The 14072-nt window shown below is 49.3% G+C and overlaps 1 protein-coding gene across 1 annotated transcript; it reads right to left on the minus strand.

The window, feature by feature from the left end:
• Window positions 1-196: 196 nt before the first annotated feature.
• On the minus strand, window positions 197-3690 carry LOC9650217 (DNA gyrase subunit B, chloroplastic/mitochondrial). Its single transcript, XM_002992016.2, has 22 exons — window positions 3520-3690; window positions 3351-3465; window positions 3216-3296; window positions 3028-3141; window positions 2918-2974; window positions 2769-2870; window positions 2570-2720; window positions 2440-2516; window positions 2292-2390; window positions 2175-2245; window positions 1983-2124; window positions 1831-1929; window positions 1649-1777; window positions 1483-1597; window positions 1366-1433; window positions 1203-1316; window positions 1033-1149; window positions 929-982; window positions 775-880; window positions 593-723; window positions 435-542; window positions 197-362 (listed from the first exon to the last, which is right to left on the minus strand). The coding sequence occupies exons 1-21, from the start codon at window positions 3678-3680 to the stop codon at window positions 474-476; spliced, it is 2172 nt and encodes a 723-aa protein (XP_002992062.2). The 5' UTR covers window positions 3681-3690; the 3' UTR covers window positions 197-362; window positions 435-473.
• Between the last annotated feature and the right edge of the window lie 10382 nt (window positions 3691-14072).

Consider the following 14072-nt stretch of genomic DNA (forward strand, 5'->3'; position numbering starts at 1 on the left):
TCCTCGTGTTGTTATCTCGTTGTCTCTTCTCAATCAGTCCTCAATCATGGTGGCAACATGCTCTTCTTTCTCTTCCTCTTCGCATCTTGGTGGATGTTTCACCTTCTTCTGCCTGGTCAAACAAGTTGGCATAGAGTTTCCACAAAAATCGTTTAGTTTATCATACCGGATCCGTGGTGATCATATTCCTTCCTTGTAACACTTTGAAATGAGCACGCATTGATTCGTTCACGGTTCCATACACTAAAAAAAGGCAGCAAGCGTTTCCAAGGCGAGAATGAATGCCGACTTTAAACAAAAAGCAGGAGAAGATTATGCGTGGAATTTTTCAAGCACCGATAGAAGCTTCACCCACATCACACCTACGTCGAAGTCAAGGATTGCAAGACCATAAGTAGGAGTGGAATACTACGCACAAACAGTGGGAAACTTACAAATTGCATTTGGTCGAAGAAAACGCAGGATGTGACTGTTTAGACATCAAGATTCTGCTGTTTGAACTGAGCTGCTGATTTTAGGATGAGCTCCTTCCTTGGTTCCACCTGCCAAAGTCCCACTACTCAGTCAGACCAACTAGGTTCGAATCACTCACTTTGTCTCCCATGAGGCGAGAAAAGGTAAAACTTGCTTCCACAGCGTCCTCTAGCGTCAGCTTTTTGAGCATTCGCTTGGATGGATCCAATGTCGTATCCCATAGTTGAAGAGGCATCATCTCGCCCAAACCTGCAATCTTGCCAAATGAGTTGTGAACTTTTCTGCTAAGTATGCCATTACCTTTAAACCTTTGGATATTGTAAGGAGCATTGGCGGCAAACGTTCCCAGCAATCCCTGCAGCTCATTCTCGCTGTAGCAATAGTGAGCATGCTTTCCTCTCTCGACCTGTGAATTATGTTTAGAATCGAGAAACCAAACGAGCTTTAAACAGACCTTGTACAAGGGTGGCACGCCAACGTAGATGTATCCGCCATCAAACAAAGCTCTCTACAACGTCATCAACAATCAAAGCCTGCGCATAATCGAAAGATCTATACCTGGTATCTGAAGAAAAATGTGAGTAGTAACGTTCGTATGTGAGCACCATCGACGTCTGCATCTGTGAGTATAATTATCTTGTGATAACGAAGAGTGTCTTTATGAAACTCTTCCCCCTGCAAACAAACATCAGGTTAACAGGAAAAAAAAACAATATCAACAAATCTACCCTGGTTCCAAGTCCCAAAGCAACTATCAGGTCCTGAATTTCCTGATTCTTGTAAATAGCAGCATCGTCCTTCCTCTCTATGTTGAGGATTTTTCCTTTGAGTGGAAGTATTGCCTGTAAACATCCACTCTACGTAAAAATGAAAATGCCAGGGATAAATCACCTGGAACGCCCGGTCGCGACCCTGTTTCGCGCTACCACCAGCGGATTCCCCTTCAACGATGAATATTTCTAGAAATTCGAAAACAAATCATGTGCGTATACATAAGGTCGCGCTTACCTGACACTCGTGGATCGCTGGACGTACAATCTGCAAGCTTTCCTGGCAAGGTTGACGTTTTCAAAACGTTCTTCCGCCTCACTAATTCTCTCGCTTTCTTGGCAGCCTCAGCCGCCTACAAGTAGCACAGTAAGCTAGACGTCAATAAAAGTATGAACAGAGGTACCTTGTAAGCCTGAAGAGCTTTCGACAGGATGGCCTCGAGCGTGTCGGGACGAAATTCAAGGTACTCAGTCACTTGTTCAATAACAGCTTGCTCGACAATCTTACGAACTTCCACGTTACCCAGGCGTGTCTGGGTGATAGGATAGATCACGAGTCGGAAAATCCAGAGAAAAACAAACCAACCTTTGTCTGACCCTCAAACTCCGGCTCGGGAACTTTCACCGAAATGACACAAGTGAGACCTTCTCTAGCATGTTCACCGGATAAATTATCGCCTTTCTCCTGAATAAAAGACACGTAAGGAAGCAAGGTTTCAGATCATGAAGAAGACGTACTCTGATTGCCTTGCTTCTCCTTCCGAGGATATTTAGAGTACGCGTCAGGCCCATTTTCAAGCCATCTAGGTGCGTACCACCATCTGCTGTTCGTATGCTATTTGCGTAGCCCAGCAATGTATCGGAGTAGGCATCAGAACACCTGTCAAGCGGGAGCTCAGACATTACGATACTTACGTAGAAGGTGCTCACCATTGCATGGAGACGTTAACAGAGATATCGTCTTTTTCTACACTGAAAGAAATTGGATCGTGAATTTTCGTCTGGCACAAAGCGGATTAGTAGCCGAAGAAGATTTGAAAGTAAAACCTTATCCTGGTTCAGCCACTCTACATACTCAACGAGGCCACCACCAAAATGAAACACCTCGTCGGTAGTAGCACTTTCCTCTTTGAGATTAATAGTAACCTGTAAACGATGTTGTGTAAGAACCGCGGAAAGGAAAACAACACCAAACCTCTGGATTCAAAAATGCAACTTCTCTCAGACGACTAGATACGATGTTTGGATCGAATGCAGTCGTTGTTGTGAAGACTGTTATGGCGATGGTTGCCAGTCAGCTAATGTAAAGGACTAAAAGAGCGTACCTTCGTCGTCAGGAAGGAACTTCACGCAAGTCCCTGTCCGGCTCGAGCTTTCTCTGGGAAGACTTCTTGTTGTAAGGCTGCCAACAGCCTTCCCTCGCTGAAAAACCTGTCGGTACTCCTGGCCGTTACGCCAGACTGTAGCTTCCAACCTCTATAAGAAGCAAAGTGAGCAGCTTGGATATGAAAGTACGCGATCTACCTTAGATAGCGCATTTACAACTGACACGCCGACGCCATGAAGACCACCGGATACAGTATATCCGCTCTCATCACCACCGAATTTACCACCGGCATGAAGGACCTGTATTACTTACAGTGAGATGGAGAAACTCATTCAAGAACAAGTACCGTTAAAACAGTCTCGAGAGTAGACTTTCCAGTAGCTGGATGGACATCAGTTGGAATCTGCACTGACAATAGTGCTAGTTAACAAAACGAACGCTTTAAAGATCTCTTACCCCACGGCCATTGTCTGTAATACTGACTGAGCCATCGGAGTGAAGCACAACGTCGACTTGAGTAGCGAATCCAGCCTGAACCTCGTCAATGGCATTGTCCAGCACTTCATAAATCTTCCCAGAAGAACCAAAGGAAAAAACGAGAGAAAATCAGCGAAAGCATGAGTTAGGAAAGAAAAAAACGATACCAGATGGTGAAGACCTCGAGGACCAGTGCTCCCGATGTACATCCCTGGACGCCGTCTTACTGGCTCCAATCCTTCTAAAACCTTCCCAATCACCAGGAAAAAAATTTAGAGACATCAAAAACAACAACAACGTACCTGTATCTTTCCCGCATCGTATGAGGTTGGAGCTGCAGCAGGCGCTTGTGTAACAGCAGTGGCGGTGACAAAAAGCCGATGCTTTGGAAGTGATTCACATCGAACGGTCCTGAGCCTAGAACAGGCGAAAGAATCGAGCTTGCACTGGAAAGCATATAGATGCACAAACCTGGGCAATCTCGTCGGCGGAGCCCGAAATGCGACTCCCTGGTGAATGTGCCGCGGCGCCGGCACCAGTCTTCCGCGGAGAAAGATGGAAGACGACATTCTCGCGGCTGCCGAGCGCAGCGCCAGGGGCGAGGCGGCGAGAAATATCGCGCAGTGCGCCATGATTTGAATGGGGAAGAGCCCCTTAGGGCTTTGGGTTTTGGCCGATTAATATAGAACTTCTGTTAGCATATTTTATGTTTATATAATTCCTTGGACTTTTTTTTTTGTAATTTCAAAACTTACCACTATGAATGAACGTTACTAACAAGTTATTCGTAAAACCTGTATAAATTTGACCTTATGCTTTTTATTATGTATAAATTTATGATAAAAATATTAGTTTAGGTATTATATTGCTAGCATCACTTATTAAATTCAAAATGATGCATAAATAAGTCACTATAAATTTAATTGAGTACTATTCCATTAATTGTATTTTTTGTTTTACTAAAATGAGAAGCATTCTATCCATATATAGTAATACAAAAGAAAAAATTTAATGCAGCTACAATGTTATATACTATTATTAGCATAGTGATAGCAGTTAGCTTTGTTTCAATCTAAACCACTTGCTTTTGTATATAAACTAAGGTTTTTGGGTTAAATAATATCCACACTTCTATATTCTATTTTCATATTATATACATTCACATTAGTAAAGGTGAGGGGTAGTTTTGATTGTCCCTGAGGAGTGTTAGGATTTAAGATTTTGATTTAGATTAGCTTTTGCATTGTTTGAATCTTTATTTTCTTATAGCTTTTCTTAATTCATTCTCTTTTGTTTTTTCCTTTTCATTCATTTTCATAGTAGAGTAGCAACCTCTTCCTCCTTTGACTCTAGAGTAATAATTAGTGCAATTACTTAATGTTATATAGTTGTAGTTAAATAATTAAACTCAGTTGATAGCAATATTCATAGCATATGGTATAGCTCCTCTTGCTCTTGTTGTCAACCCCTATGTCTGGGTAGAGTTTTTCCATGGGAATCTTAGGGATGATGTGTACTATTGATTTGATTATTTTACAGTGATTGCCATATATCATTCTTGGAATAATGCTTAACATTTGCATGATTTTCCCACGTATCTCAAAACAATGGCACTATAAGGTACAATGGTTTGAGTGTAGCCACTCATGAAGATTAAAGCATTCTCCCAAACATCTTCAAATGCATATTTAGACATATTGATAATTATGATAATGCCTTTTAATAATTACATCATCTTTGTTAAGGGCAATCTAAATCAGTGATGCAATTTGGCATTCATTTCCGAAGCCTCTTGCTTCATGCAAAGCCAAATATGTCGAAGCAAATCAAGTTCAGAATGTTATAGCTAGCACTTAGATTTTGTAGGACTTTGTAGTGCATGTGGTTTTTACCCTTTATCCTATGGTGATGTGAGACAAAATCCCTAAGCCCTAAAGTGGAGCCAAAAGGGTGCCACGTGGTAGTGGCCAAAGCAAAAGCCAAACGAGCATAACACATTTGGACTAAAAGCTCCGACTTGAAAGGTTAAGATCAGGAGTGGAACTCCCAATGAAGTGCTTGAGGAACAAATATGAAGCAAGCAATAAGTGAGTCTTTAGAAAAGAGACACAAGAAGACCGACACATGACACATGGTAGAGTTCGAGATGGACTGAGATGGAGTCCGAAATGGACTCGAGATGGAGTTCGAGATAGAGTCCGAAGTGGACCAAGATGGAGTCCGAGATGGACCCGAGATGGAGTTTGAGATGGAGTCCGAGATGGAATCCGAGATGGAGTTCGAGATGGAACCCGAGATGGAGTCCGAGAAGGACCTGAGATGGAGTCCGAAGTCGAGACCGAGACCGGGACCAGGACCGAGACCGAGGCTGAGACCGAGACCGAGCCTAAGCTCGAGTCCGAGTCTGAGTTCGAGTCTGAGTCCGAGTCCAAGTCTGAGTCTGAGTTCGAGTCTATGAGACACAAAATCCCTAGGCCCCAAAGTGGAGCTGGAAATGGTGCCACGTGGTAGTGGCCGAAGTGAAAGCCAAACGAGTGTAACACGTTTGGACTAAAAGCTCCGACTTGAAAGGTCGAGAGCGGGAGTGGAACTCCCAACAAAGTGCTCAAGGAGCGAGCACGAAGCGAGCAATAAGCAAGGCTCCAAAAAGGGACCCAAAAAGGACCAACACATGACACGTGGAAGTGTCTGAGATGGAGTCCAAGACGGACCCTAGTTGGAGTCCGAGATGGACCCGAAGTGGAGTCCGATATGGAGTCCGAAGTGGAGTCCGAGATAGAGTCCGAGGTGGACCGAAGTGGAGTCCGAGGTGGACCGAGACGGAGTCCGAGATGGACCCGAGATGGAGTCCGAGATGGACCCGAGATGGAGTCCGAGATGGAGTCCGAGGTGGACCGAGATGGAGTCCGAGATGGACCCGAGATGGAGTCCAAGATGGAGTCCGAGATGGACCGAGACGGAGTCCGAGATGGAGTCCGAGATGGACCAGAGATGGAGTCCGAGATGGAGCCCGAGGTGGACCGAGACGGAGTCCGAGATGGACCCGAGATGGAGTCCGAGATGGACCCGAGATGGAGTCCGAGATGGAGTCCGAGGTGGACCGAGATGGAGTCCGAGATGGACCCGAGATGGAGTCCAAGATGGAGTCCGAGATGGACCGAGACGGAGTCCGAGATGGAGTCCGAGATGGACCAGAGATGGAGTCCGAGATGGAGCCCGAGGTGGACCGAGACGGAGTCCGAGATGGACCCGAGATGGAGTCCGAGATGGACCGAGACGGAGTCCGAGATGGACCGAGACGGACCGAGACGGAGCCCGAGATGGAGTCCGAGATGGAGTCCGAGAAGGACTCGAGATGGAGTCTGAGGTCGAGACCGAGACCGGGACCGAGACCGAGACCGAGACCAAGACCAGGACCGAGACCGGGACCGAGACCGGGACCGAGGCCAAGGCTGAGACCGAGCCCGAGCTCGAGTCCGAGTCCGAGTCCGAGTCCGAGTCCGAGTTCGAGTCTGAGAGGGTGAAAGCCCAAAGCGTTCATCTCCCAGACCTTGGGGGGTTTGGTGAGCTCCAAAAGTATAGTGAGGGGGAGGACTGCAGTGGAGCCAGTTTGGCCAGGAAAGGCCAGTTTGGCCCAGGAAGGCCAGACCCAGTGTTGGGTGATGAACTGACCACTGGGAAGTCCAAGACTAGAGTGAATACGGACCGACAAGCGGGGTAGCTTGGTGAAGTGTTCAAGAGCCGGCTCTAGTTCCCCCGGGAGATCGACTGGCCGATGCTCCCAATCCAAGTGTGGGTGGCACTACCTACTTGGATACCAAGCGTGGCTCAATGGAACCTCGCTCTAAGCCCATGGCTAGAGCACCTAAAGGCGAAAGGGGGGGAGAGTACCCAGGTGGCTCGCGTAAGGCCACGGTGTTCCGAAAAGTTGTCCCAAAGGCCTAGACTGTGGAAAGGAAGAGGAGCAATCCTCTGGGGTAGTGACTAAGGACACAGTCGTGAGGTGAGGAAGTCCTAGAGGACCATGGGACTTAGTGGTCGGGCCTGTGGGCCTCGATCCAGTGGTAGTGTTGGCAAACACGGCCAGGGGCAGAGAGGGACTTGGTAGGAACTGATAAAGGGACTTTGGGGAAGGCGATTCCCCAGGTCTGTGGGCATCCTAAGGATGCTAAGGAGTGGATCTAGGATGACCACTTGTGGACAGATGGCCTAGTCTTGGAGAGACGGGATGGTGATGCAAGTGGTATTGGACCACTAGTGCAGCAAAGGTGAATGGGCATGGCCTTAGCGTAACGGGCCGAGGTGTCAGTGGTACCTTTGGGTGTCGGTCTTGGGACCGGACACGTGGAGCACTTGGACCAGGTGCAAGTGTTGAGTGGCATGGAGGCCATTCTTGGGGCTAGCAAATCCCAAGTCCTGAATTGGACTGATGGAGGTTGTGAATGAGGCTCCTCCAAGTGGTCGGAGGTGTGGTTAAGTGACTAAAGTAGAATGGAAAATTTAGTCGCTTACAAAGTCTAAGTCCGAATTCGAGTCTGAGAGGGTGAAAGCCCAAAGTGTTCGTCTCCTAGACCCTAGGGGGTTTGGTGAGCTCCAAAATTATAGTAAGGGGGAGGACTCTAGTGGAGCCAGTTTGGCCTAGGAAGGCTATACCTAGGTGTTGGGTGACAAGATAGCCACTGGGAGGTCTAAGGCTAGAGTGATTATGGACTGTCAAGTGGGGTAGCTTGATGAAATGTTCAAAAGCCAGCTCTAGTTGTCGCGAATGTAACTTCAAGTATCGAAAGCTCCTTGTTGGCTAGTCCTTACGGACACTCTTTCCTTACTGCCACGATGGCAGGAGGTTAGTATTGCTGGTTCCCTTTATTAGCCCCTTTTTTTTAAGTGTTAGTAAACTGGGTTAGCACCTGTACTTAGCCAGATGGACATAAGGTATGAACTCTTATGTGTTTCTAGCTGAGCATACTTGGCCTGGCTTTTAGTTCTCTTTTACTCTGTCTTGCACTGGCTTGATAAGAACCCTCGCATATTGAGATTAGTCTCTCAATATCGCTAGATGATAGCTTACTGTGTTTGCCAAACACCCTCGCTATCATGCCCTTGTAAGCCACAAATTTTTCCTTTTCAATTTGCCAGCTTACCTCGCCTATCCGACCAACTCTGCCTTGGCTTGTGCTAAGTTCCCTCGCCAAGGTTCTCGCCTATGGTGCCAGCTCCTACTTGGTTTCAGCTACTTACTGCATGAGCAACGGAGTGTTAGCCATCCATCTATGGATTCCCAAATCTCTCCCAATCCCCCTCCCCGGGTTAGACTGGACTTAAGGTTCGGCTACACTCCCCGCAGGCACAAGCAGCCAAGCACACCAAGCCTCCAGATTCCTAACACCCCAAGGTACCACAAGGCTTGATCATGGGACCCTCTAAATCCCAAGCCTTGGGTGCAGCACTTGCTTCGGGACGTCGGGGCGAAACACCGTGGCCTAACGGCCCGGTATGGGTACCTCTACCCCCCCACTTCCATCCCGAAGGGAAGGCCCAAGCCCCCGGAAGGGCGAGGACCAATGAGCCACAAGGTACTCAAGTGGGGCACCACTCCACCTGAGCCAGGAGCACCGCAGTCGGTTTCCCTTTCGGGAGTGGGAGCTGCTCTTGAGCACTTCCTTGGATGGCCCCTCCGGCAGCAGCCCAGTCCGTGCTCACTCCCACCCAAGGCCCCTCGGTCCCAGTCCCAACCTCAAGTCAGTTTGGAAGCCCAACTGGAGAGTCCCTTCTAAACTGGTTCCTGGACCTCACTATCCCTACTATACTTTTGGAACCCCCTGCAGCCCCCCCCCCCCCTGGGAGACGCACGCTTTGGGCTTTCACCCCTTGACCCGTATTAGTATTTGGACTTAGTCTCTGGCTCGATCTCGGACCCGATTTCGGATCCGACTTCGGATTTGGTTTCGGACTCGATCTCGGACTCGATCTCGGACCCGATCTCGGATCCGACCTCGGACTCGACCTCGGACTCGACCTCGGACTCGGTCTCGGACCCGATTTCGGATCTCGGACTCCGTCTCGAACTCCGTCTCGAACTCGGTCTCGAACTCGGACTCGAACTCGGTCCCCGAGTCGGTCTTGGACTCGATTCCGGACCCTATCTCGAACTCGGTCCTAGAGTCGGTCTTGGACTCGATCCTCGACTTGGTCCCATCCGATGAACTCTTTGTCATTTCGGTCAAGCTTTTGGGGATCCTTTAGCCTACGACATCTCGGGGAGTCGGTTCCTTACAGCCCTTTGTGTTAGTCTCATTTTGGTCCCAAATGCTATTTATGGAAAGTGTCTATATCTGCTTATTTGGCATATTTACGGAATGTAGAGATTAGTCAGAACACAATGGTGTTTGTCCCATGTCCAAATTTGCAATCTAGCACCATTCCATATTTAGTAAATTTCAAGCTTGTCCTAGAGAGTAACTCTTGATATTAAGGGAGGGAGCTGTGGGGGGTTCTAAATGTATAACAGGGATAGTGGGTAGGTCGAGCATGGCCGACCAACCTGAGGCATGGTCTAGCTCCTGTTTGCATGCCTGTCCTTGTTCTGCATCCGGCTTGGGTCTAAGCCTAATGTAAGCGACTAAATTTTCCATTTTACTTTAGTCACTTAACCACACCTCCGACCACTTGGAGGAGTCTCATTCACAACCTCCATCAATCCAATTCAGGACTTGGGACTTGCTAGCCCCAAGAATGGCATCCATGCCACTCCACACTTGCACCTGGTCCAAGTGCTCCACGTGTCCGGTCCTGAGACCGACACCCAAAGGTACCACTGACATCTCGGCCCGTTACGCTAAGGCCATGCCCATTCACCTTTGCTGCACTAGTGGTTCAACACCACTTGCATCACCACCTCGTCTCTCCAAGACTGGGCCATGTGTCCACGAGGGGTCATCCTAGATCCACTCCTTAGCATCCTTAGGATGTCCACAGACCTGGGGAATTGCCTTCCCCAAAGTCCCTTTGTCAGTTCCTACCAAGTCCCTTTCTGCCCCTGGCCGTGTTTGCCAACACTGCCACTGGATCGAGGCCCACAGGCCCGACCCCTAAGTCCCACGGTCCTCTGGGACTTCCTCACCACATGACTGTGTCCTTGGTCACTACCCCAGAGGACTGCTCCTCTTCCTTTCCACAGTCTGGGCCTTTGGGACAACATTTCGGAACACCGTGGCCTTACGCGAGCCACCTGGGTACTCTCCTCGCCTTCTGCCCTTGGGTGCTCTAGCCATGGGCTTAGAGCGGGTTCCATTGAGCCACACTAGGTATCCAAGTAGGTAGTGCCACCCACACTTGGACTGGGAGCATCGGCCAATCGATCTCCCGGGGGAACTAGAGCCGGCTCTTGAACACTTCACCAAGCTACCCCGCTTGTCGGTCCGTATTCACTCTAGTCTTGGACTTCCCAGTGGTCAGTTCCTCACCCAACACTGGGTCTGGCCTTCCTGGGCCAAACTGGCCTTTCCTGGCCAAACTGCCTCCACTGCAGTCCTCCCCCTGCTATACTTTTGGAGCTCACCAAACCCCCCAGGGTCTGGGAGACGAACGCTTTGGGCTTTCACCCTCTCAGGCTCCGGACTCGGACTCGGACTCGGACTCGGACTCGGACTCGGACTCGGATTCGGACTCGGACTCGGGCTCGGGCTCGGTCTCGGCCTCGGCCTCGGTCTCGGTCTCGGTCCCGATCTCGGTCTCGGTCTCGGTCTCGGTCTCGGTCTCGGTCTCGGTCTCGACTTCGGACTCCATCTCGGACTCCACCTCGGACTCCATCTCGGACTCCATCTTGGACTCCATCTCGGACTCCATCTCGGACTCCATCTCGGACTCCATCTCGGGTCCATCTCGGGTCCATCTCGGACTCCATCTCGGACTCCATCTCGGGTCCATCTCGGACTCCATCTCGGGTCCATCTCGGACTCCATCTCGGACTCCATTTTGGGTCCATCTCGGGTCCACCTCGGACTCCATCTCGGACTCCATCTCGGACTCCATCTCGGGTCCATCTCGGACTCCACTTCGGACTCCAGCTCGGGTCCATCTCGGGTCCACCTCGGACTCCATCTCGGACTCGACTTTGGACTCCAACTCGGGTCCATCTCAGGTCCACCTCGGACTCCACTTCGGACTCCATCTCGGACTCCACTTCGGACTCCAACTCGGGTCCATCTCGAGTCCACCTCGGACTCCACTTCGGACTCCATCTCGGACACTCCCACGTGTCATGTGTTGGTCCTTTTGGGTCCCTTTTTGGAGCCTCGCCTTTTGCTCGCTTCGTGCTCGTTCCTCGAGCACTTCGTTGGGAGTTCCACTCCCGCTCTTGACTTTTCAAGTCGGAGCTTTTGGTCCAAACGTGTTACGCTCGTTTGGCTCTCGCTTCGGCCACTACCATGTGGCGCCCTTCCGGCTCCACTTTGGGGCCTAGGGATTTTGTGTCTCACAACTCCACCACCCATAGACGAAGTTCGATGTCCTCATTGAACGGTAAACCATTTTGTAAAGTAACACTCGTATGTGTTACCATTTCCATCCTTGGCACCTAGCCAATATTTGTCAATGGTTTGACATTGAAGGCTCACCATGCCTTTTGCATATGCCTCAATGGTTTGACACCAAAGGCTCACCATGCCTTGCCTATCCTCTAAGGAGGGTAGTCTCCCCAACTTAGAGACTGATTGGACCACAAGGAATGGTTCTCTCCTTTTATTGGTTTAGTTCTCGCTAAACCTCTTAGAGACCCTTCTCTAAGTCAATCCCACTACTCCTTCTCGAGTAGTCTCAATTTCCATCGATATAACCTTTGCACTTTGGAACTTTGAATTTTGACTTCTTGGAGTCAATTTCCTAGGTGTCTCCGACACCTTGCCTTGCACCTTTTGTGCAACTCCACTTCCCATCCTAGGAAGTTCTCTACTCGAGGGCACCATCATCCTCTCTTCTATTTCGTGCCAAAGTTCCAGTTATCATACTTTGTGCTAGGGCTGTTCATCGCCCTATCATTTGGCTACCTTACCGCTCCCTCCCTTGGAGCTTCCACTTTTGCCAAATCGGAGCAATTCGGAATCCCTCCTTGGAAACACACTTCCTTTCCCGCAACTTGTTAGCGTCCAACACATTAGTGTTCCTCGCCTAACTTTGTCACTTGGATTCCTTCCAAGGGATTCCACGGCCCTATCTTGGCCATTCATCTTTTGCTCCTATCCGTTGATTGTTGCACCAAGCAACATCGAATCTCTACCTCCCTCCTTGAGGTATTGTTTCGGTTCCATAGCAAAGACTCTTCTTTGCCAAGTCCGGAGGATGTTCACCCCTAGTACGTCTCTTTAGCATCTTCTGCTATGGGCTCTATCCACGGCCCAACTTCGTGACCCTCCCATGGGTCTTTTATAGAGACTACTTTCCTCGGACTCACTATGCCATCGCACGGACATAGTTTATTTCCCTTAGGTGCTCTTCCCACTTGGTTATCACGACCAAGCCACACCACCTTAAACAGTTCAATCTCAACATTTTGAACCAGGAACTTCATTCCTTAGCCAACCAAGGACCTTGTCCTTTTCTGGCCATAAGATCACCTAGTGATCTCACCTTGGCACCTTAACAGAGTTGCCAAGAGGTACTTGGTTTTCTAGACCTCCAAGTTGTTGACTATAACCCCGGGGGCATCCCCCACACTTGGCGGTGCACCCAAGCTAGCCCTTACGGCCAAGGGTTCATAGCAACTGAGATTAGGTGTCCCCATCTCACTCACCACGACCTTGGTGCCACTTGCACCAAAGTGTTCAAGTTAGATATGCTGAGCTTTCACACTAAGCAATCTAACCGTGCATCACGACTCCGAGGCATCCCTCGCTTGGCGGTGTGCCCAAACCAGTCTCCCCACTGAGAGTCCATGACCACCGAAATATGAGTGTCCTCATATTCCAAACCATCACCACGCCCTAGTGATTTGGGACTCGAACCCAAGCACTAGAGGGTCGGGACTCGAACCCAACCTCCGTATATGCATCTACGGACGGCATCACACTAGATGCCTGGCATGACTCCCCACGCCGGTGCACCAACCTATTTTTAAAGCGCGCTACAGATCACAGCTTAGGAACCTAGTTCCTCCACACTGCCAAGTCCTCTCACTTGACATGTCTGTGATCATGCATGGACTCCTCCATGCTCGGCCCCATGGCCCACCCTTTTTGAAGTTATCACCTTCAACTAGGGTCTTTGTTCCCCTGACGTGCCAATCTCACTTGGCAAGTCCTCCGACCATTGTAACATGGTTCCTGCATAAGTGTGAAAGTCCTTGACCATCGACTTTCGTTCAAAGCCCTCTCTTTGAACACTCGGGAACTACTTCCCTAACCTTGATAACCTTGCCTCATGGCAAGCTTCAAGACCACGCTTCTGCTGCGCCACTCTGATTTCGCGTGTTCCATGAACCATTTACACTTGGCCTTTCTAGGTACTACGCTACCTAGAATCGTCTTTGGGAACCTTGAAGGAACTCTGTCCCTCAGCTTGCTAAGGCCTCCCCTTTCGCAAGCTTTATAGTTGCCATATAGTCTAACATGGACAATTCCATATTTTAGACTCTCCATGGCATCACGGTTGCTAGCAACAACATCCTCGAGCACCCTCTTGATTCCCCACTCCCAACTTTCATAACCACTGTTGGATATGCCCTTTGATTTCTATGGTTCAATTCCATCCCAATACTACTTGCTTTTGGCTTCACACCTTTCCTTCGGTCATTCTCCTCTAGACCAGGAGGATAGCTTTGCACTTTCTGTCATGCTTTAGCAAGTATTCTTAGGGATGGACCTACCCAATAGCCTAGGGAGTGGTTCCTCAATCCGGGTATGCTCACCTTATAATCCCACACACTGGGATTACATTGTTGCTTATGGGCCTTTACATGCCCATCACTAGCCTTGCCAAAATTCCATTTTTGGCTTTGTCCAATTCGGGTAGACAGTCCTCTCCTGTCTCCG

This window comes from Selaginella moellendorffii, unplaced genomic scaffold (genome assembly GCF_000143415.4).
Source record: "Selaginella moellendorffii unplaced genomic scaffold, v1.0 SELMOscaffold_127, whole genome shotgun sequence".
Lineage (NCBI taxonomy): Eukaryota > Viridiplantae > Streptophyta > Lycopodiopsida > Selaginellales > Selaginellaceae > Selaginella > Selaginella moellendorffii.

Excerpts from the sequence above, each read along its gene's own strand:
- LOC9650217 (XM_002992016.2), bottom strand. The coding sequence starts at position 3,680 with ATGGCGCACTGCGCGATATTTCTCGCCGCCTCGCCCCTGGCGCTGCGC. Across the intron at positions 3,466-3,519 it reads CCGCCGACGAGATTGCCCAG|GCTCAGGACCGTTCGATGTG; the intron begins GTTTGTGCATCT and ends CGCCTGTTCTAG. Across the intron at positions 3,297-3,350 it reads ACGATGCGGGAAAGATACAG|GTTTTAGAAGGATTGGAGCC; the intron begins GTACGTTGTTGT and ends GTGATTGGGAAG.